The sequence below is a fragment of the Vidua macroura genome, chromosome 17 (genome assembly GCF_024509145.1).
Source record: "Vidua macroura isolate BioBank_ID:100142 chromosome 17, ASM2450914v1, whole genome shotgun sequence".
Classification (NCBI taxonomy): domain Eukaryota; kingdom Metazoa; phylum Chordata; class Aves; order Passeriformes; family Viduidae; genus Vidua; species Vidua macroura.
This window is the reverse complement of record NC_071587.1, coordinates 6,203,446-6,224,078: the sequence shown is the minus strand read 5'-3', so window position 1 is coordinate 6,224,078 and position 20,633 is coordinate 6,203,446. Positions and strand designations below refer to the sequence as shown.

General features: G+C 53.7%; 3 protein-coding genes across 3 annotated transcripts in view; 2 read left to right on the top strand and 1 right to left on the bottom strand.

Moving 5' to 3' along the window:
• The first annotated feature begins 2,142 nt into the window (after positions 1 to 2,142).
• On the top strand, positions 2,143 to 12,612 carry PABPC1L (poly(A) binding protein cytoplasmic 1 like). Its single transcript, XM_053992928.1, has 15 exons — positions 2,143 to 2,335; positions 3,023 to 3,216; positions 3,656 to 3,771; positions 4,521 to 4,660; positions 5,418 to 5,512; positions 5,761 to 5,898; positions 6,403 to 6,498; positions 7,280 to 7,546; positions 8,008 to 8,098; positions 8,387 to 8,581; positions 9,492 to 9,631; positions 9,956 to 10,049; positions 10,820 to 10,950; positions 11,759 to 11,848; positions 12,417 to 12,612. The coding sequence occupies exons 1-14, from the start codon at positions 2,143 to 2,145 to the stop codon at positions 11,840 to 11,842; spliced, it is 1,974 nt and encodes a 657-aa protein (XP_053848903.1). The 3' UTR covers positions 11,843 to 11,848; positions 12,417 to 12,612.
• A 2,853-nt stretch (positions 12,613 to 15,465) lies between these two features.
• On the bottom strand, positions 15,466 to 19,811 carry TOMM34 (translocase of outer mitochondrial membrane 34). The gene is made up of 7 exons (XM_053993343.1): positions 19,671 to 19,811; positions 19,500 to 19,599; positions 19,209 to 19,361; positions 18,432 to 18,592; positions 18,043 to 18,187; positions 17,292 to 17,418; positions 15,466 to 16,514 (listed from the first exon to the last, which is right to left on the bottom strand). Exons 1-7 carry the CDS (start codon positions 19,783 to 19,785, stop codon positions 16,416 to 16,418), a joined length of 900 nt encoding a protein of 299 aa, XP_053849318.1. The 5' UTR covers positions 19,786 to 19,811; the 3' UTR covers positions 15,466 to 16,415.
• Positions 19,812 to 19,881: 70 nt separating this feature from the next.
• Positions 19,882 to 20,633, top strand: part of STK4 (serine/threonine kinase 4) — a 45,748-nt gene continuing 44,996 nt past the window's right edge. Inside the window, exon 1 of the mRNA XM_053993057.1 lies at positions 19,882 to 19,960. Coding sequence (XP_053849032.1) covers positions 19,929 to 19,960 — 32 coding nt within the window. The 5' untranslated portion in view covers positions 19,882 to 19,928. The remainder of the gene's footprint in view (positions 19,961 to 20,633) is intronic.

The window sequence follows — 20,633 nt, the reverse complement described above, 5'->3', positions numbered from 1 at the left end:
ATTCTGTCTTTCTGGGAAAGGGCACTGCAGCTGGCCCAGCCACAGAGTCCAGGTGCACTCAACATGTTTGACTCATCCAACTGTTGCTGCTGCAGCCTCTCATTCTTGGTGCTGATGTTGATCTGACCTTCGGGTGAGGCATCTTGGTGTGGGAAACCACCAGAAGGCTTTTGTGAAGGTGATGGTTCTCCTGATTGCCTCGCAGCTGACCCTTCCGAGGGTGCGGGATGGGGTGGAGCTGCTTTGGAATTGCACTGCCTGCGGCTCGAGGTTCCTGTGTGCTTTCACCCAGCGTTTCAGCAGCACAATCACGTCCAGAACAGCTGGGGTGTGACCTCAGTGGATGAAAGTGAGCTTACAGAACTCCCGGGCCATACAGACAAGGGGTGATGATGGCAGAGGCCATATTCCCTGGCTCTCTGTTGTGTCCTGAGGGAGGTTGCTGTGCCGTTTGGAAATGCGTGAGTGCCCGGTGACGAGTGATCTGTAACCGAGCTGTGTACGGCTCCTGCCTGTACTCCTTAACTTCAGGGAATTAATATCAGAAGGTGAATGTGATTTCCTAAACGCGCGTGGGTGGGACGCGCTGTCCGTGTTCCAGGGTGACACGCAGCGCAATTCCCCGGCCCTTCGTGTGGGAAGGCACGAGATGCGCAGGAGCTGCAATTCGCAAAGATGAGGAGCTGCACCTGCTGAACCCCTGAGCCCCTCAGCTCCGCTGCCCGGCCGGACCCTGCCCTGCCCCGTCCGCAGGGGTGCAGGGCGGGGCAGGGCCGCACCTGGCCGGGGGTGGGCCGGTGGGCGGGGGTCCCGTCCCGCCCCCGGGGCCGCCGCGGAAGAGGCGGGCGGTGCCGGCGGCCGCAGTGGAGCGGTGCTGCCACGGCGAGCGCTCGGTGTGAGTGCGGGGCGGGCTCCCAGCGCCCAGCTCCGGCTGCCGGGGCCGTTTCTCCGGGGCGGGGGTGGCCGGGGGTCCCCGCCGGCGGGCGGGCTCGGGCAGGGCGAGCAGCGCTCCTCCGCAGCCCCGTCCCGTGTCCGGCGGTGTGCGCTGCCCTGGGCTCCCCGGCGGGGCTGTGCCGCCTCTGCCCGGCCGCTCCCCGCATCGTCGCTCCGGCCGCCTCCTCCCCGTTTGGGCTCCCTTCCTTCCCTGCCCCGCTGCCTGTAAAGGGCGCTGGGGCTGCTCTGTTACCCCGCGTTTGTTTGGGGGAGCCCTGGGGGGGGGCCTCTGGGCGGTGCGAGGAGCGGGGCTGTGTCACGGAGCCGGTGCGCGGCTCTGCCGTGGGCTCCCCGCCGTGGGCACCTGCGTTTGGCCGGGGGATTGCTCGATGCACCTCTCCTATATATGCGTGTTAATTTTGGATATCTATAGGTGTCTAAACAAGTGTCTCAGGACTTTTGAGCTTTAAGGTAAGAGCCCCAAGGATGAATTTATAAGTTTTTGGGGCAGGACCTGCATTTCTGTGTTCCTAGGCAGTAGCCTGGGAGTCTCAGGCACTGACTGTTGTCTTCACACAGAACTTTTATACTCAACTAAAACCAGGCAGAGGCTGAGCATCAATTTGCCTGCTCAGAGAACAGTAGTCAACAAGCTGAGAAAGTGGGAAGGAGTGGCTGAAACCCTGCGTCTGCCTTGTTAGAGATGGAGTTGTTTGTAGGGAGCACGTGGGCTGCAGTTCTGCTCCCTGGCCATCAGTACAAACCCTCACTCCTTGGGTCTGCTCTGGCTGGAGGGAGCCATTAAGGAGTTAAAATGGAAGTCTCTGGTGGGGAAGGGCTGTTTACCTTCTGAGAAATTAAACTCCATTTCATTTCTCTTGTGGTTTGCATGTTTTATGGAGCAAATTTGTGTGTGTGTAGTGTGTCCCTCTGCATCCTTCCAGGGTGTGCAAGGGCTGTGAGGTGCAGATCATTTCAGCTCAACTTTTGTACCAAAATTGTTACGTCCCGGAAAGTTTTGAGATTGCAGCTTCCTTGGGATGTTCCTGATCCTAGTGCTGCTGGTGGGAAGGGAAGGGCATTGCTTTGATTTGTGCTGCTGCAGTGGGGCCAGCCCCAGTGTGGATCTGTGATTGCGCAGGCCATCTGGAACCTGTGCCCTGCAGCCTCGGGTCTTTCTCCTTCTGCAGCTGAGCTCTGTGGGTGACCATGAATGCCAGTGGCCCTGGCTATCCCTTAGCCTCTCTCTATGTGGGAGACCTGCACCCAGATGTGACCGAAGCCATGCTCTACGAGAAGTTCTCCCCTGCTGGGCCCATCATGTCCATCCGAGTCTGTCGGGACGTGGCCACACGCCGGTCGCTGGGCTATGCCTACATAAACTTCCAGCAGCCTGTGGATGGTATGTTCCTGTAACCAGCTCTGAGGAACTGCCTCACAGCGGGGACTTGGGGGGAACAGTTGTCTCAATGGCTGCATTGCTTCTGGGGCTTGGTTCTAACTAATCCCAGTCTGCTCTCTTATGGTGACCCATCCTGCTTCCATCTCTTCTGAGGGTCTGGGAAAGGATGCAGCTGCTGGGCTCTGGTGAGGGGTTGAAGGTGACTTGCAAGAGTTGCCTCCCTCCTTCTTCATCACAGAAGGACACCAAAACCCCTTCTGCCCTTCCCCTGGGGTACCCAGCTGCCCACTGGCTCGCAGTGTAAAGTGAGGCCACTCTCCTGGCAGGCATTGCCATGACACAGTACTGTAATTGGAAGGTGTTCCACGCTGAAGTGAGGCTGTAGTGATGGGAAGGTGTTGATTTAGTTGCCCTAGAGACCAAAATCCTTACTGGGTAAATTAGCTGGGCATCTGCCAGACTGGAGCTTGTTGTGAAATGGCTGATCATTGGGAGTCAGACATATTTTGGAGAGAGAAAAAAGTAATTGGTCAAAGAGTGGTGTGGCTGGAGGGCTGGGGAGGCAAAGCTGCCTATCCCGTTTAGGATAACAAGCCCCTGTCCCCAATTCCTGTGCCCATCTCAGCTGCTGCAGAATGTGAGGGAGATCTGTCTCTGTTACTCCCCTCTCGTCCCCCTTCTTTGCAGCTGAGCGAGCCCTGGACACCATGAACTTCGAGGTGATCAAAGGCCGACCCATCCGCATCATGTGGTCCCAACGGGACCCCGGGCTCAGGAAATCAGGGGTTGGAAACGTCTTCATCAAGAACCTGGATGACTCCATTGACAACAAAGCCCTGTATGACACATTCTCTGCCTTTGGAAACATCCTGTCATGCAAGGTAGGTGTGCCCAGGGCCCTGCAGGAGAGGACTTGCTGCAGAGCTGCCTCACTCTTGGAAGCATGCTGCAGCCAGCTGGAATTCCCTTTCGCGTTTCACTTCCCACAACGTTTCCTTTAAATTCCCAGCTGCTTTGAAGCCAAAAGGCCTTGCTGTGTATCCCCTCAGAATGGGAGCTTTTCCCCCAGTCCCTGCACAGAGATGTTATGTGTCGTCCTGTCCCAGCTCAGTGCAGACCATGGATCTGGTTCTGGGATTGCCCACCTCCCTGACCTGCTGCCAACATCCCAAAAGAGCTCAGCTGCAGTGGGAGCAGGATGTCAGGGAGGGAAAATGCCCCTGGAAAATGGGGCTGGGCTTTCCTGTGATGTACTCATGTACAAACATGGAGAAAAACAGTGTCTGTCTCCTTCCTTTGCCCCTCGTGCTGTGTTTGTAGGTGGTTTGTGATGAAAATGGATCCCGTGGCTATGGCTTCGTCCACTTTGAGACACATGAGGCAGCAACTCGGGCCATTGAGACCATGAATGGCATGTTGCTCAATGACAGGAAGGTGTAAGTGCCAGAGAGAAGAGTCTGGACTCTGACTTGGCTCTGCTCCTCCCGTGCCTTGGTCCACTATCAGCAGTAAAAGCATGTCCTGCTCAGGCATCCCCTTCCTGCTGCTTTGTGTTCTTCCCTTTTCCATCCCTGCTGGGCATGGCTGCTCTCTGGGACAGTGAGTCACTTCTGGTGGGTGCTGGGGGAAGTGTGATAGTGGTTTGGAGCTGCTCCCAGATGGTGGGGAAGGAGTCCAGCCCCAGGCTGGGTTTTATTGCTGAGGCGGTGTAATGAGTGCCCACAAAGTGGAGCTGGTCCTTGATCTTGGCTGTTGCCATCAGATAATCTGGGCAGGAAGAGGTTTTGTTGTTGTTCCTCTCTCTGCATTGCATCACCTCACTCTCTACATCCCACAGAGGCAAGGACTACCCAGAGTGTTTGAGAATGCTTTGGAGGAATAGAGCTGGCAGTATACTTGGTGGTATCCTTTGGGGTCTTTTGTGGTGGTGGCATCCTTTTGATGTCTCCTGGGGTGACAAATCCCTTCTTTTGCCAGTGACAATGGGGAGTTTGGGTATATGTGCACCAGAGCGGGCTATGCTGAAGTTGCTGTATGTGAAACTCATGGTGAGTTTGTGGGTGAGCAAAGCATGGCCTGAGGTGATGGGATCTCTCTTGGCCTGCACTGAGACAGGTGTGCCCGAGTCCATCTTCCCTCTGCAGGAGACATGCAGGGTTTGAGGCCTATTCCTTTCTTCCCACAGGTTTGTTGGACACTTCAAATCCCGCAAAGAGCGCGAGGCAGAGGTTGGGGCTAGGGCAATAGAATTCACCAATGTCTACATCAAAAACTTTGGGGATGACATGGATGATGACAGACTGCGGGAAATATTCTCCAAATTTGGTGAGTGAAATATCCTTGTGTCTGATAAACTGGAGTTGGGGCAACCTAAAAGGAAGTTGGGGGAGTGCTTGGCTGAAATAGCAAGCCCCTTTTCTTGGAGAGATGTGACTTGTTTAAACATCCCCCACATAAAAGGACTACAGTCACTTCATTTGTCAGGATGTTACAATGTGCTTTCCTGCTGTGACAGAGGAGAACTTGTACTTGGTCTTGAAAAATGTATGTTTTTAAGTTGTCTTGTTACCAGCATGCTGTCTGGTTACAGAAACCCTGGGAATAAGAATTGTTGAGTCTGAATGTAAGGAAAACAGGCTTTTCAGTTTAGTCCACTACTGGAGAATGCCTCTTGTGATGGGTTTTAGTGTTGTGCCAATCCATGGGCCACACTTGGTCAGTGTCATCCCAAGTAATTTGTTGTTATCCTTCATATGAACCCAATCTATGTGTTCATATGTAAAGGAGATGAGATTTTCTAGCCAAGGGAACTCACTGCACTGGCTAGAGAAGCTGAAGAGCCCAGGGCAATGAGAGCAGCAGCCCAGGTTGGAGGGATCACCCTCACCAAAACTCACAGCCTCCTGTCCCTGCCTCTTGGGGATCCCATTATCTGTCCTCCTGCTGGGCTCTTCCATGCTGCCATGGTTGCCCAGTGTCCTCGCTGGGCTGGTCTCTCATGGAGGTTCCCCAGCACAGTGCTGCACGCTGGCAGCACCCCCTGAGGGCACCCCTCAGACTGTGCTGTCCTTCCCTGCTGCAGGAAAGACGTTGAGCGTCAAGGTCATGATGGACAGCAATGGCCGCTCCAAGGGCTTTGGATTCGTCAACTTTGAGAAGCACGAAGAAGCCCAGAAGGCAAGAGGCTCCTCACTGCCCATCTCTCTCCTGAGACTGTCACCTGGTGATGCTCCCACCTCTCCTCAGGGGGAACCTCACCAGCTTTGCGCCTGTCTGGGAGCTGGCGCTGGGTGCCTGGGTGGGCAGGACCTGGCAAGGGGGAGCGGGTCTCTGCTTGAGGTGGGACTGCCCTGGGGCGGTGGGTGAGGAGCAGAGCTGTGGCCATGGGCTCCTGCTGAGCTGAGAGCCCTTCCCTCCCCTGGCAGGCGGTGGCTGACATGAACGGGAAGGAGATCAACGGGCGGGTGCTGTACGTGGGCCGCGCCCAGAAGCGGCTGGAGCGCCAGAGCGAGCTCAAGAGGAAATTTGAGCAGATGAAGCAAGAGCGGGTGAACAGGTACCAGGTAAGGGAGAGCAGGGTGCTCCATCCTGCAGGTGCTCCATCCTGCAGGTCTGCAACAGGGACACTCTCAGCTTGGGGACAGCACAGAGCTCTCCAGAGCAGATCAGCATAGTGGGTACCTCCTGCAATTAGGGCTCCAGTCACTGCCTGGGAATGTCCTGGGAAGCAATATCAGGAAAGAGGAGAGAGATTCAAACCTAGGATGATGTCGAGAGGTGAACAAACGGGTCTGCTAATTTCCAGAAATATTAATCTGGAAATGAGACAGCTTCATGAGGTTCAGCAGGTTCCCAGTGATGGTGTGGGTGCTCTCTTGGGGTGTTTGTATTCTGAGTGGAGTTTATGCACAATCCTGGCCCCTCTCCATGTCACTGCTCCTGCAGGGGATGTCTCTGTGGGATGTCCCACCCTCCACTTAGCTGCTGGTGAAATGTGCAACCAGTGTGACAAACTGCTGTAAACTCTGGGATCCCAAGCTGCTTTTTTTTTTTCCACCTGTGTGCAGGGGGTCAACCTGTATGTGAAGAACTTGGATGATGGGATAGATGATGAGAGGCTGAGGAAGGAGTTCTCCCCCTATGGCACCATCACCAGTGCCAAGGTGAGGGCCTGGAGCTCCTGTGGTCAGTAAACTGGTGCACTCAGCCCTTGGGGATGGATAGGGATTATCATCCTGTTGAATTTCACTTCCCTGCTGATGTCTTGTATCTCAAGCCAGGTGTAAGGGACCTGCTGCTTCACCTCACATTGTCCTGAGGAGAAAATATTTCGTAGCTTTGTTGAGTTGCCCAGCTGCTCTGTGACACTGGTACAAATGAAAATGACCCACAAGCCACCTTTCTTGGGGCAGTGGGGTGACAGGCTGGTGTTTGGCCTTTTGGAACACCAGGGACATGTCACTCTTTTCACTGGCACTGGTGTCAGGATTATCTGGAAGGCAACATGTAAGGGATGGTCTGGCTTTAAGGCCAGCTACCTGTAACCTGCCAGGGACAGATGCTGCCTGGCCCTTGTCAGGGCACAGAGTCCCACTGATCCCCATCCCTTGCTGGCTCCTGCAGCATTCAGCACCAGAGCATTTCTGGCCTGTGAGCCCTGTGAGACTGAGGCACAGATTCCCCCCAGATGATCACAAGCTCCTGATCTCAGGCTGGTCCAGACTCTGCCATCTTCATTTTCCAAACCTACTGCCTGAGCAAATCCTGCCCTTCCCCAGAGAAATCTGTTTGTGAGAGAGGTGCAGTCCCATCCATCCCACCCTGGGTGTGGGGGCTGAAATGGGGTGCCTGTGGTTGCATCCCACGCCCCCACCCCCAACACTGTGTTTTGTGGATGCTGCAGTGATCTGTGGACTCAGCTGTCTTGTTCTAATCCTATTTTAGGTGATGACAGAGGGTGGCCGCAGCAAAGGGTTTGGGTTTGTATGTTTTTCCTCCCCAGAAGAGGCTACCAAGGCCGTGACAGAAATGAACGGGCGCATTGTCAGCACCAAGCCTCTCTACGTCGCGCTCGCTCAAAGGAAAGAGGAGCGGAAAGCAATCCTCACCAACCAGTACATGCAGAGATTGGCCACCATGAGGGCCCTGCCTGGCCCTCTCCTGGGCTCTTTCCAGACCCCCCCAGGGTACTTCCTACCCCCCATGCCTCAGGTGAGTCCTGCTCCCCAATGGCAGCCTTGCACAGGGACGGGGTGGCAGTCGGGCTGAGAAGCAGAGCTTGGGTTGTGCAGATCTGGGCACACCCTGTGGAACCTGGGATCTGCCTGGGCTTCCATGTGAGCAGCAGGGTGGAGTGCAGGTGCTCCAGGAAATGGGCTGGGGATTTCATACTTACTGCTGTTCCTCAGAGGAAGCAAGGAGGAGTTTGGTGGGAGGGAAGCTTGGAGAGCAAGGGAGAAGGGTTACAGGGGTGCAGAAGCTCCTCAGGAGGCATGAAGTAGAGCTGCTGGAGGACATGCTGACAGCAGGGCTGGAGGTCGGTCTTTGAAGTGCTCTGGCACCCTGCAGAGCATGGTTTTGGCTTGTCTGCCTGTGTGCAGCAGCCACCAAGAGGCTCTGGGTTAGTTCTGGCTCAGCTCCCCAGTCACGTTGGATGTGTTCTTCTTCCCCAGCCACAAACCAGAGCTGCCTTCTACGGCCCCAGCCCTGTTGTCCCAGTCCGCCCTGCCACTCGCTGGAGTGCGCAGCCCTCCCGGCCTCCCTGTGAGTCTGCCTGTCTCAGCCTGTGGGCTCTTGGCACCAGCTGGGCTCAGTCAGGGACTGAGGGTCTTTAAAAGCAGCAGGAAGTGTGTAACAATAAGGGTTTATCTTGGAAAAGCGTGCAGGGGTTTGGTGCAGGGTCGTGGTGATGGGCACCGGGAGGTGAGATGTTGGCAGTGACACCAGAGGTGAGGTGCTCCTGAACTGTCCCCAGCCACAGCCACTCTCCCCACATTTCCTTCCACGCCTTTGCTGCCGAGCAGCTTCATTCTGTGTGTTCTCTCTGTGCAGCAGTGTATCCTGAAGCCACCCCCATCCTGAGGGCTGCCGTGCCGCCCCGGCGCCTGCTGTCCAACATCAGCACCACGAGACAGGCCTCCACCCAGGTGCCCCGTGTGCCCCCCCAGGCCCACAGAGTGGGTGAGTGCGAGAAGGACCCCCAGGAGATCAAGCTGGGACATCACCGTGGTGGCAAGGGTGCTTGCTGTGAGCTCAGGTCTCCAATCAGGATGGATTGGTTTGTGGGATTGCTCGTGGAGCGCTCTGATGGTGTGATGGAGTTGGAGCAATGTCTGTAGGAACTGAGTATGTAACTTCTGGGGAAGGTTGGGATCTTTCAGGTAATGGGACAGGTTTCTGGTGTACAGATTGGTCTTGTTACCTTGAATATGATCCTTAAAGCAGATGGTGATGCAGCCACAGCACCTGGGCTCAGTGCTTGGACAAAGGCAGAGGGTGGGAAAGGGTCTTTGGGGTGCAGGAAGGGGATTTCACAGGCTCTGGCTGAACTGCTGCCCATGCCAAGCCTCATGTTAGAGGGGTTTGGAGCTGAGAACCAGACATTGCTGGCATCCCCAGTGCCTGGCTGTGCTGAGACTGGCCCTGGCTCTTGGGGTGTCCCCTCCACACATGACCATCTGGGGCAGTGACTGCCTACAGCCTTCCCATCTTCGTGGGATTTTGCCCAGAGTTATCTTTGTCACTGCTGAAGTGAGCAGTGGGACCAGGAGGGGCTGTCTGTGGCTTGTACCTTCTCCTTCTGTCATTGTCCTCTCATTTCTCTGCCTTCCCCTCCCTTCAGGATGAGCTGGGAGACAAGGGTGCCACTCCCCTTCTCTGGCTGCTGATGCAGATGGATTTTTGGAGGGGAGATGATGAGGTGTGGGTGCCTTTGCCAGCTCTCCTGCCCTCTGCACAACATCAGAGCACCCCACCCCAAGGGTAGCAGTGCCCTGCCTGTCATGGGGAAGCTGCCTTTGACCTGGGGGCTGCTTTGAGCCCATGTAGGACTTTTCAGGCCCTCCAACCAAGCACACTGTCCTTGTTGCTTCAGCCTCCTTGACACAGGTGTGCATTTAAGGACTCCTCCTCACAAATGTTCTTGTCCCCATTGCAGCCAACATCGGGACACAGACAGTCAGCACCCGGGTGCCCTCCTCATCTGCCCTGCCACGGGGTACCCAGCAGTACAAGTACTCCTCATCTGCCAGGAACATGCAGCCCATGGGGCACATGCCACCCGTGGTGGCCCCACAGGTAAGTGCTCTGCAGCCACCAAAATGTGACATTCCTGGTCCTGCTCTGGGATAATGTGACTGCTGACCCCAGGGAACCCCATGCTCTGTGAGTGGTGCTGTGGGGACCTTTCCCAGGGGCTGTGGGGCTGTGGATCCAGTAGCCACACAGCTCTAATGCTTGACTCCAGCTTTTCTGGAAGCTGGTGTTTGAATACAAATAGATAATGCATCTTGGAAGGCTGAAATACCCCATTGTGGTTGGTATTGAGCACCATTCCTGCAAGTCAGATACCTCACATCCCTTCCAGCCTTTGATTGCTGTTCTTCCCTGCTTTTCTTCCAGGTGGGAGAACCTGCTGTGCATGTCCAGGGGCAGGAGCCACTGACAGCATCCTTGCTTGCAGCAGCCCCCCCTCAGGAGCAGAAGCAAATGATCGGTGGGTGCCACCTGCAGGTCCAGCTGCAGGGCCCTGGGGGCATTTAAGCTTGCATGCACCAGGTCAAAGAAGCTGCTGGGAGAAGCTGTAAGGCTTTGTGGGATTGCTCTGATATTATGCTGCTTAAAAAAAAAAAAAAAAAATTCAGTCTGTGTTGGAACTGGATGGAGCAGTAAAGCCACTCCCTGTCTGCGTGAGCTGCCTGACTGTGAGAGAGTGTCTGGTGAAGCTTTGCAGAGAGGCAGAGCTCCATCCAGCCTGCCTGTGCTGCCAGGCCATGCCAGGGCATTTGCAATTCCCCTGAGCTCTGAACCATCCTGTACTCCTGGGCACTGATGAGCAGCTTGGTGGCCATAAGGGTTAAGGTCAGCTGTGCCACGCAACCCTTGGGTTTCAGGTGTTCTGTGGTGGAGCAGGCAGTGCCTGCGTGGGACAGAATTGCTTGGCCTGGCCAAAGCACAGCACCAGCACATCACAGACCAGCTCTTTCTTCCCAGGAGGAAACTTCTCCACAGAAACTGGCACTTTCACCTATGCACAGGTGGGCAGATGTGCACAGCTCCACTGCCCTGTGCCTGCTGCTGACTTCACCCAGCAGCTTCCTGTTGCTGAGACGTGCTGGAGTAGCTTTGCTTGTGAGCAGTGGTTTTTCCACCACCGTCACCACCCTTGTATCCCATTTTGGTTGAGCAGGCAGGGGGGCTTGCAGTGGGTTTGAAAATGCTGGGGGGCTTACACAGTGCTCAAGTCTTCACTGGTGTTTGGAGCAGGCGAGCGCCTCTACCCTCTGATCCACGTGATGCATCCCTCGCTGGCTGGCAAGATCACTGGGATGCTGCTGGAGATAGACAACTCCGAGCTGCTGCTGCTCCTGGAGTCCCCAGACTCCCTGCGCTCCAAGGTAGGACAGACTCGGTGCCCAAACAAATCCCTTTCCAAAGGGCTGATCACCTGCTGCTGCAAGGAAAGGTGAGCACAGCCCAGGACATTGATCACTGTAGGAAGAGCAAGTAGCTGCTGGTTTTATTTCACGTGAAAAAGGAGCCCCAGGTTGATGTCACCACACCCAGTGCCTGAATGTCTGCCTGCCTTCAGCAAAAGGAGAAGCTGGAAGCAGTTCCCTGAAAGCACAGGCCAAGCTTCAGGGTGGTTTGCAGGTGGCTGGGAAGTGAGAGGGGGAAAAGCAGGGTGGTATGTCTGCATGGAAGTAGCCAGGAAGATGCTCTTTGCTCAGAATAGAAACCAGACAAATTGCTGCCTCTCTGCAGTATTTCTTCAGTTTCCTTCTTAATTCTGGTGAATATTTAGCTTTGGTTCCCATCGAAGTAGTTGGAGTGAATTGACTGCGTCTTTTTGCTGTTCCTTGGAGACAGGAGCTGCTTTCACCCTTCCACTCCTGTTTTTTTGAGGAACCTGGGCTCTGCTGGGTGGTGTCAGGTAGCTTTACCTGTGAAATCTGACTTCTGTCTAGCAAGTTCTGACTTGATAATAAGGGAGAGATGCCCCAGAATTTCCCTTGGTAAGAGACAGAAAAAGTCTTTGGGCTGATCAGTCAGAAGCAGCAGGCTTGGATTTTGTAATCCAGTCCTTTACCTTTTGAAAGTGGGTCTGTGTGGAGGCCACATTGGGACCCAAAATACTGAGTTCCTGGTGCAGTGCAGTTTTACACTGGAGCAACTCAACTTCTCCCCCTTGTGCTCTGTTGTCAGATCGAGGAAGCAGTCACTGTTCTCCAGGCACACCAGAGCACTGAGACGTCCCACAAGGGCAGTGCTGGGGCGTTCCTGCCCTGACTCCAGGTGGGTGCTGGGAGCCCTGGTGTGCTCAAAGTCTCTGGTTTCTTACTCTGAAATTGGGGATTGGGTTTCTCATCCATGCCAAGCCAGGTTTAATGAGCAATATCAGTGTCTTTGACTGTAATAGTCCATTTCTTGAATTGCATCCTCCATTCTTAGTTGTACCACAGAGTCCTGTGTGGGTTCTTTGTATGTTGATGAGGGCAATGACTCTGCTACCAGAAAGGAACATAGGAAAGGTCCTTGCTTTTCTGTAGGTGTAGTGGAAACCAACAATCTTTCCTGGGAATTCCCAGTGGTTTTTTTTGCAGAACCTTGACAGTACGTACCCTATAAAATATCCTTTGTGTGCTTGATCAGGGAGCTGGCCCTGCTGCTGAGGCTGGGATAGATGCACTAATAAAGCAATTCAGACTGTATGTACCCCTTTGAAGATATTTCAGGTGTCTTCTTGACTTATGATATCAAAGTAACTGTGTTAATCCAAGTTCAGGTGAATTTCATGTTTTCTGGATGAAAATCTTCCTTTAGCAGTTGACAATTACATATGTGGGTTCTCTTTTTCTTGCAGACTATGGGACTGAGAGCAAGCCCTGAGAATGCTGCTGTTGAAGAACAGGAGCAGGAACCCCACCATGCTGTTGGAATCATGCCCATACAGTGACTCTGGCTTGTCTTCAAATGCTCCACCCTATTGTTTGTGTGTATTGTAACCCCTGTAGAATTGCTTCCTCCTGCACCTGTAAAAATCTTCACATTAAATCTCTTCTCACCACTGAAAGCACCTTTTGAGATGTCGTGTGGAACCCAGCCTGGGTCAGTTGCCCAGAAAATGATGAGTGCTGATGAATCATCATTTTACTGAATTTATTGGGTTCTGTAGTTTTATTTGTTCATGTAGTTGACACTAATAAAGAACTGATACTTCCACCCCCACAAATGGGTTAGTTCCCTTGGCAAGAAGAGAGCCAATACTTTGCTTCTCACAGGTGGAAGGATGGACTCAGGCTGCAGTAATCAGTGATTGAAGTTTGTGATGCTGCTGGGGTGTCAGTCTGGAAAGCTGACAGAAGGGACACACAGCACTGCATTAACAAATTGCCAACCAACAGGCTCCTCTAATCCTTTCTGATTCCCTAGGAAGATGGATTTAAGCAAAACAGGAGGGATTGCTGCTGTTCTCCTCCAGTAATGAACCTTGTAGACCTGTAGTAATGGCCTCAAGTATCTCCTGCTGCTCACCACAGGGTCTGTCTACATGTCTGTGGTGCACAAGATCAACTTTTTGAGGTATCGTGGAGTAGCTGTAAATAAAAAGCTGTGTTTCCAATGTGTGTCTCTGACCAGAGGTTCCCAGGAGTCATTGAAGAGCCTGCAAGCCTTCATGACTTCTGCACTGTGTCCTATGAGGACACTTCCTGCTTCAGGGGGAGCTGGGACCTGTTACTGCTGTGTTGTGCTGTGTTGCTGTCATCACCCTGGCCTTAATTCTCTGCTCTTCCTAGTTAGGAAAGGAATTTCAGTCCCCAGAGACTCCTCAGTGCTTGAGGCTGGTGATGTACTGACCTTACTTGACTGCTTCCTCCAGCTGGCAGGAGCACACCTCCACCAGTACCACCCACCTTCTTTCTGTGCAGCTCATGCTGGTTTTGCTGTCTCAATCTTCCTTCTGTGCTGTATCATACTCTCACTTCAGCTCCCTGCTGAGTCACCCCTCCTACCTCTTGTTTTCCTTCCAGCATTTTAATAGAACCACTTACACATTTGTTTCTGCATGGGGTCTGCTCTGCTCCACTGGGATTCTTCACTGGGGCTTTTCATCATTCCTTTTTTTCTCACCTTCATTTCACCAGTTCTAACTCTGACTTCCTTAAATATTTATTTTCCTCTTAGTGGATGCCTCAGCCTGAACTGTTCACGGTTTAGATATCATCTCCTCAGTGAGACACTTATAAAGGACTTTAATTCACTTAATATACAGGACCCTAATTTATTTCTCTCTGAGTGTCACAGGCTGGAAGCTTTTCTGCCTGGTGTCTAGAGGAAAAACATGTACTTGCATGAGTGTAATGCACATAAAGAGAGCTGGAATGGAGCTGTACAGGTAACCTTCATTCTACTGTTGTTTAGCTTGGCTGCAGCCATTTTTCAGGTGTAACAGGGCAGTTCAGGTGTGCCTGTGACACCACCTACAGTGCCAGATGGCTGTGCTGGGTGAGCCCTCTTTAAAACCAGAGGGAATGCCAAGTGGGGCCCAGGAACACAGAGATACCAGAATAGCCTCTGAAAGGATGTGAACAAGGACAAGAGGTTTTGAACTGATAATCAGAAAAGGTGAAGCTGGCACTTGGATCCCTGATGCTACTAGAAATTATTCAGAGTGGCTCGCTGGCTGCAGTCCTTGGTGAGGTCTGAGGCTCTGGGGAGTTGAGGCAGCAATGCAAATGAGTCTGGAACAGCTGCTGCTTCTGAATGGGGCAGCTGAAGGTGTGTCCCTGTGACAAACCCTCTCTGTTGCCCTGTGGCCAGCACTACCTTTGCCCACCTGGGCAGTGTCCAGCACAGGCAGCAGCACCTCAGCAGGAGCAGAAGGGGAGACAGGAGCAGAAGTGTCCCTGAGCTTGCAGTAGTGTCTTACTGCTGTGCATGACCTTTGTCCAGCTGGTGCTGTTGCTGGGGCAATCTTTGGTGTCAGGCACAAACAGAACTGCTGTTTTGAGGGGAAGGAGATGGTGACTGCTGCTGCTTGGGGGTGCTGTAATGAGCTGCTGTTGAACAGTGCAGGTATCTGCCACTCAGCTAACAGCAGGGCTGCCAAAAGGATAGCTCTTAACCAAGTGAAGCCAGTCCTACTTCTGAACTCCTACTCTTAGTCCTCCTCTGCCTATCTGTGTACTGCTGTGTGCTTCCCCACCCTGAAATCCATCACACCTGCTAAGAGCTTGGGCAAGGGCTGCCTGTGGGATCAATGGAGCTGCCATGCTTAGAAGCAGGAATGGAGTGAATGGAGCAATTTGTGCCCCTCAGGGAGGACTTGTTCCAAGCCCTGGCACATTACAGCTGATGGAGTACAACCCTGGGACCCACAAAAAGCTGTTTAATGTCAGGCTAAGGTAAGAGGTCTTTGTCTTCAATGGCATTAGAGGAATTGCTCTCTATTCAATTGCTCTCAAAATTCAGTTCAGCGGGGTACCTGCCTGAAACGCTGCTGGGAGAGGCAAGGTGGGAAACAAATACTTTTGAACCCTGACCAAGAGCTAGCTTTTTCTTATTATCTGATCTTATTATTCTGTATTATGAGTTGGATCAGGTCTAGCATTGCCCAGCATCTAACTAGCTGAGGCAGAGTGCAAGGCTGAGCAATGGTTGGAAACCATGATGCAGTGCTGTGCTCTCCTTGGCATGCCTTTCCCAGCCCCGGTGTTCCTGGAGCTGTAGGCTTTCTGGTTCTCTGAACTCTAACTTTAATGGCAACTATGAGCTGAGGTCACTGTCTGAAAGAGCAAGGCCCCTGTACAGTGCCTGAAGTCCTCTGACAAAGAGAGGGGACAGTATGAAATGGTTTAAACAAGTGTTTCCCTTCCCCTCTTCCATCCATCACAAAAAACACAGTCCTAGAGTGAAAATAAACATGGCTTTAATGAGAATATGTTTTAACAGTTCACAAAGTAACTCCAAGTATTTTTTATCTACCATTTAAAATCAGTGCCATCAATATCAGATCAGGAGAAATTTAAACATGCATTAAAGTAGTAAGCCAGACCTCAGCTGGGGTGTTACTGCATATTTTCCTCCCTGTAACACCCCACAGCAACTGCTCCAAAAGGCACAGAGCTAAAGTGTTTTTTTTCTTTAAAGAAAAACAAGACAAAAAAACCACTGCAAAATTCCTAAGCACCCAGAATCTGAAAGAACAGTGCACAGTGTAACAAGGCAGGCTTAACTTGCTGCTATTTTCTTAAATGTGCAGAATAATTAAAGAAAGCTGCTACTGTAGACATCTGCCCAGCCACACTAAGCAGCAGAACGCAGCTGAGGGCCAGCAGGCATGAAGGGGGAGAGGGAACAAGCTTGGCCCTGTGCAAGTAACTGAGCCCCTGTCACACGAAGGGTATGTGGTGCTCTGGCAACTACAGCAGCTCTTGCAGCGACTTTCTTTCAGTAATAGCAGCACAAATGCAGCAAAACTGTCACCTGAATAAGGATTAAAACCCCTCTGTTTGTAGCTCTTCAGACAGGAACAGCCACTTCTGTGCATCTTAGCCAACATGTAAAGAATCCCTGAGGCCAATAGTTTGAGGCAAGTTGACTTCAACCAGGAAAAATAACCTAAATGCCTCTTGGGGAGGGGCATTAAAACTATGCATGATCATAGAGCCAGCTGAATAGAGTTTGATACAGATTATGTCTAAACAATCATTGTGCTGGTACAGAACCTCTTATATCCCAGCAGCACTGGAAGATAGATTTCAACACCAATCCTGCCTCAACTGGTCCCTGTATCAACAGCAGAAGGGAGAAAGCTTTTCTCTGCAGTGGAAAAGAAAGCTTTCCTTGTTGCTTGGTTACCCTAGGCTCTGTTCAGTTCTTGCAGTAATCTCAGTGCAGCTGTGTTCTTTGGTTCAGTTTTCAACAAGCTCTTGATGTCAGCAATACTTGATTTGTAATCCTAGAAAGAGAGTATTTTTTAAGGCGTAGTGCATTAAAAAGGCAGTCTAAGGCAGAACACTACAGAGGCAAAGACAGCACAGTTAAGCCTGTGACTCCCTCTCTGTAACTGCTCAAGCACTGGCATTGATGTAGCTGTTCTAAAACATGTTCAAACTAGGGCTGAGAAGATAATTTCATCACTCAAATGTGTTGAGTCCAACACCAATATGTACTCCAGTACTGACTCCAGCATTCCTCATGAGACAAAAAGATGAAGTTCAACACAACACTGGTCTCTGTGGTGACCAGGGCCAGGATCTGTGGGTGTGGCCTGAAGTTGTGTCAGGGGAGGTTTGGGTATTAGGAAAAGGCTCTTCACCCAGAGGGTGGGTGGGCAGTGGAACAGGCTCCCCAGGGCCATGGTCACAGCACCAAGCCTGACAGAGCCCAAGAAGTGTCTGCACAACACTCTCGGGCCCAGGGTGTCACTGCTGGGGCTGGTGCTGTGCAGGGTGAGGAGTTGGACTTGAGGGTCCCTGTGGGCCCTTTCCAACTCAGCATAGTCTGTGATTCTGTGAAAAGCAGTTGCCTTCAGCATCTCTAGATACAGGACCTAATGCTGACAAACTCATGAGATTCAAATAGCAAAGTGTGATGTCTGACTCTTAGTCCTTAAAGGTCTGATGGCAGAGGTTATCTAGCACGGAAACAAGCCCTGAAGCGTATCTCTGGCTCTGATCATGCATCAGCAGCCATCTAGTCCTAGCCTAAAGCCCTTCAGAAACTCCTGACTTACCTTCAGTTCTTTAAGTGCTTGAGCACGCCTGTAGAGTGCCTTGACATTCTTAGGATCCAGCTTCAGAGCTTCAGTGCAGTCCTGTGCTGCTTCCTTGTATTGCTTCAGGGTCAGGAAACAGAGAGCTCTGCAACACACACACCTGCTCAGAGACCTTTGGCTGAAAGCAGCACCCACTGCCACAACACACAGAGCAGCTGCCAGTGCAGCACAAAGCTGGGCTCCAAAACCACCCTCGTGTCTTACGTCGTCTTATTCTTGAGCTCAAGTTTGTTTCATTTACAGAGAGGGAAAAAAGCAGCAAATGGTTTTTCAAAGAAGCAAAAAGGAAGATGTTCAGAGCAACCTGCCCTAAAGCCAAAGAACCTGCACTTGCACTTTGAGGATGCAGGTTCCTGCTTCTGCCAGTGCAGCACCTGCTCTGCTTGCTGCAACTGCCTTCGACTTTGAGTGCTTAAGAACAGCAGTCTGCAGTTTGAGGTTTGTAGGAGAGCAGAGACCACTCAACATACCCGAGTCCTGTCAGACAAAGCAGTCAAGGGAGCCCAGAGGGGAATGTCTCCAAGGGGTTCTCTACTACCCAATCAAAGAATGTTGTACTACAAGGGAGGCTGCACTTGGGGTGAACCTGAGGGGGTGCTTTTGTTTTATTCATTAGTTCAGGAGCAAACATTAAACAGTTCTGCCAGGAAATACAATGGTGGCTTTTATACAGGGCCAAGAAATAGTTGGGCAAAGAGGTGAACAGTACCTGTTGGTGTAAGTTGCACATTCCTTGTTGAGCTTTAAACTCTCACTGTACTTCTCAACTGCTTTTTTATGGTTTCCTTTCTTTACAAATTCATTTCCTTCTTCCTTAAGCATTCTAGCTCTCTCCATGCCAGCAGCAGTTTCGTCTGGAAATGGTGTGAAAGGATACAGAACTCTATAAAACCACCAAGAACATCACAGCCTCACAGAAAACAAATATCCCCATACCAGAGGCAAGACAGAGAGACATTAAAGAAACCAGAATTAACCAAAAAGACTGTGGCAGAACCAGGCCTGGGTGCAGACACACCAAGCAGGTGTAGCAGCTGTCTTGTTCATCGCCCTTGGGAGCCCAAGGGCTCTCTGCCCAGCCCAAGGGCTGGTTCCCACCTCGTTCTCCCTGTGGTGCAGTTGCAGGAGGAGTGCTTGCCCCAGGGGCCTGGGCAGAAGGAATGCTCCACCTCGTCTGGGCAGAAACAGGCACTGTGGGGATTGGTGGGAGCTTCTGACGCCAGTTCACACCATCCTTCTCCAGCAGGGCTTTAGTCATCCTAGAAGAGACAGCTCCCAGTCACCCTGACTGTTGGCTGGCTGGGCCACGCAGTAGCCAGCCACATCACTTTTAACCTGGCTTGTGTATTAAGAACAGCATCTCTCTGTCTGCTAATTTCTTTACATGCATCTCAGCTAGTTTTATTCCACAGACAGGACATTTGCAAAAAGATTATCTTCACACTAGCAGGGCTAAAAATACAACGGGACACAGGCTGGGGCTGTGACTGCTCAGGTGAGCAAGAGACATGCATTTCACTCCTTGGTCTGGCAAGCAGAGGGCACCAGAAAGAGGACAGGGCTATAGCAGCCTGTAAACACAGTGAATATAGAGAGCCTTAAAGGATAGGGTACTGAACTTTAGTTCGTTATTTCTTTTAAACCAGGCACTGAGCAAAGCAAAAACAGTCCCACAGCAATCATTCCCAGACCTCGACCAGCACCCTGAAAGGAGCTATAGGCACTAGCAGGCAGAGGGAGCATAGCCAGGCCTGGGACCCAGCTTGGTCCTGCCAGGGCAGCAGGAATGAGCACGGTTCGAGCAGCAGCACCCAACTGCCGTATTCCCGAGTTTTTCGGTGCTCCCTGCCGCGGTCACCGGGCAGCGTTCCTTACCTGTTGACTCCATCGTGTGCCGCCTGGACGGAGCAGTCCACCTGCAGCGCCGTCTTGTAGTCCACATAGGCCAGCGAGTACCTCTCCAGAGCCTCGTACGCCGCTGCCCGCCGCAGGAGGGGCTTGATCCCGAACGGGACCAGCTCGAGGGCGCTGCGGCGGAGGGGAGAGCGCTGTGAGCCAGCGCGCCCGGGGCTGCCGCCGCTCCTCCGCCCGCCCCGGCCGAGCCGGGCAAGCGGCTGAGCGCTCCCTCCGGCCCCGCCGGGTGTCCCCGGCCCCGCCGCCGCTCACCTGGTGCAGTCGGCCACGCAGAGGCTGCAGGCACCGTCCTTGAGGTGGCAGGCGGCGCGGTTGGCCAGCAGCACGCTGCGCTCCTCGGCGCTGGCATCCCCTGCGCGGGGCACACGCGATTCAGAGAGGTGCCCCCGCCCGCTCGCCCGCCCGCCCCGGGTCGCGCCCTACCTGAGGCTTCCAGCTGCGCCAGCGCCCGGGAGTAGAGCTCGGCGGCCGGGCCGTACTGCCCGCGGCGGAACTCCTCGTTGCCGGCCCGGCGCAGCGCACCGGGGGACGCGGCCATCGCGCCGCTGCCGCCGCGCCCGGGAAGCCGCGCCCTCCCGCCGGGGCGGGCGCTCCCCGCTGGCATCCGGCGGCGGGCGGAAGCGGCGGCGGAGCGGTGCCATGGAGCAGTGAGCGACAGAGCCGGCTCACCGACAGACCGCCATGGAGACGGTGCAGCTGCGGAACCCGCGCCGGTAAGCGCGGGGTGTGTCCCTGCCGGGAGCGGGGATGCTCCGGCCCGGGTCACCCCCTTGTTGTCGGTGCGGGGCCGGGAGCGGGGCTGCGGGCGCGCCGAGCTCCGGCCCCCTCGGTTCTCCGGGGCGCTGCCGCTGCCCGCAGCCGCGGGGCCGTGGGCAGCGGTCCGTGGCACCGGGCAGCGCCTGCAGGTCCCTGCTGGGACAGCACCGCGCTCAGGGGCGGGGAAACGCCTTAAACTGGAGCACCGGGGAGAAGGCGCTGCCTGCGCTGCTGCGGGAGCTGCCGCCGGCTACCGCGGCTGTACGAGGTGTGCTGGCCCGTGCCAATGGGCTGACAAAGCCCCGGTCACTTGCTCTCCCGTCGCGTCTCTCCTTGGGTGAGTTTTGTGCGGGTCTGTGCCCCGGTGCCGTGTCCGGGCGCGGTGCCCAGCCCTGGCACTGCCGCCTTCCCGCCGTGCCCGGGCACACCGAGCCCGGACCCTCGGGGGGCTCGGGGCGAGACGAAGCCGTGAGTGCCCTATCTCGGGCTGCCAGGCCGGGCCGGGGCTGCGGGGCAGAGCTGGAGGTCGGCGGCAGCTTGAATGAAGTGTCAGTGTCAGAATCCTATCAGTGGTTCGCAGCTGGGGCCCGGGGAACGCTTCGGCAGCGAACAAAGGAAGCTGCTGGCGCT

Excerpts from the sequence above, each read along its gene's own strand:
- TOMM34 (XM_053993343.1), bottom strand. The coding sequence starts at position 19,785 with ATGGCCGCGTCCCCCGGTGCGCTGCGCCGGGCCGGCAACGAGGAGTTC. Across the intron at positions 19,600-19,670 it reads GGCGCAGCTGGAAGCCTCAG|GGGATGCCAGCGCCGAGGAG; the intron begins GTAGGGCGCGAC and ends TGCCCCGCGCAG. Across the intron at positions 17,419-18,042 it reads TGTGCAACTTACACCAACAG|AGCTCTCTGTTTCCTGACCC; the intron begins GTACTGTTCACC and ends TGTGTGTTGCAG.
- PABPC1L (XM_053992928.1), top strand. The coding sequence starts at position 2,143 with ATGAATGCCAGTGGCCCTGGCTATCCCTTAGCCTCTCTCTATGTGGGA. Across the intron at positions 5,899-6,402 it reads AGCGGGTGAACAGGTACCAG|GGGGTCAACCTGTATGTGAA; the intron begins GTAAGGGAGAGC and ends ACCTGTGTGCAG. Across the intron at positions 10,050-10,819 it reads GGAGCAGAAGCAAATGATCG|GCGAGCGCCTCTACCCTCTG; the intron begins GTGGGTGCCACC and ends TGTTTGGAGCAG.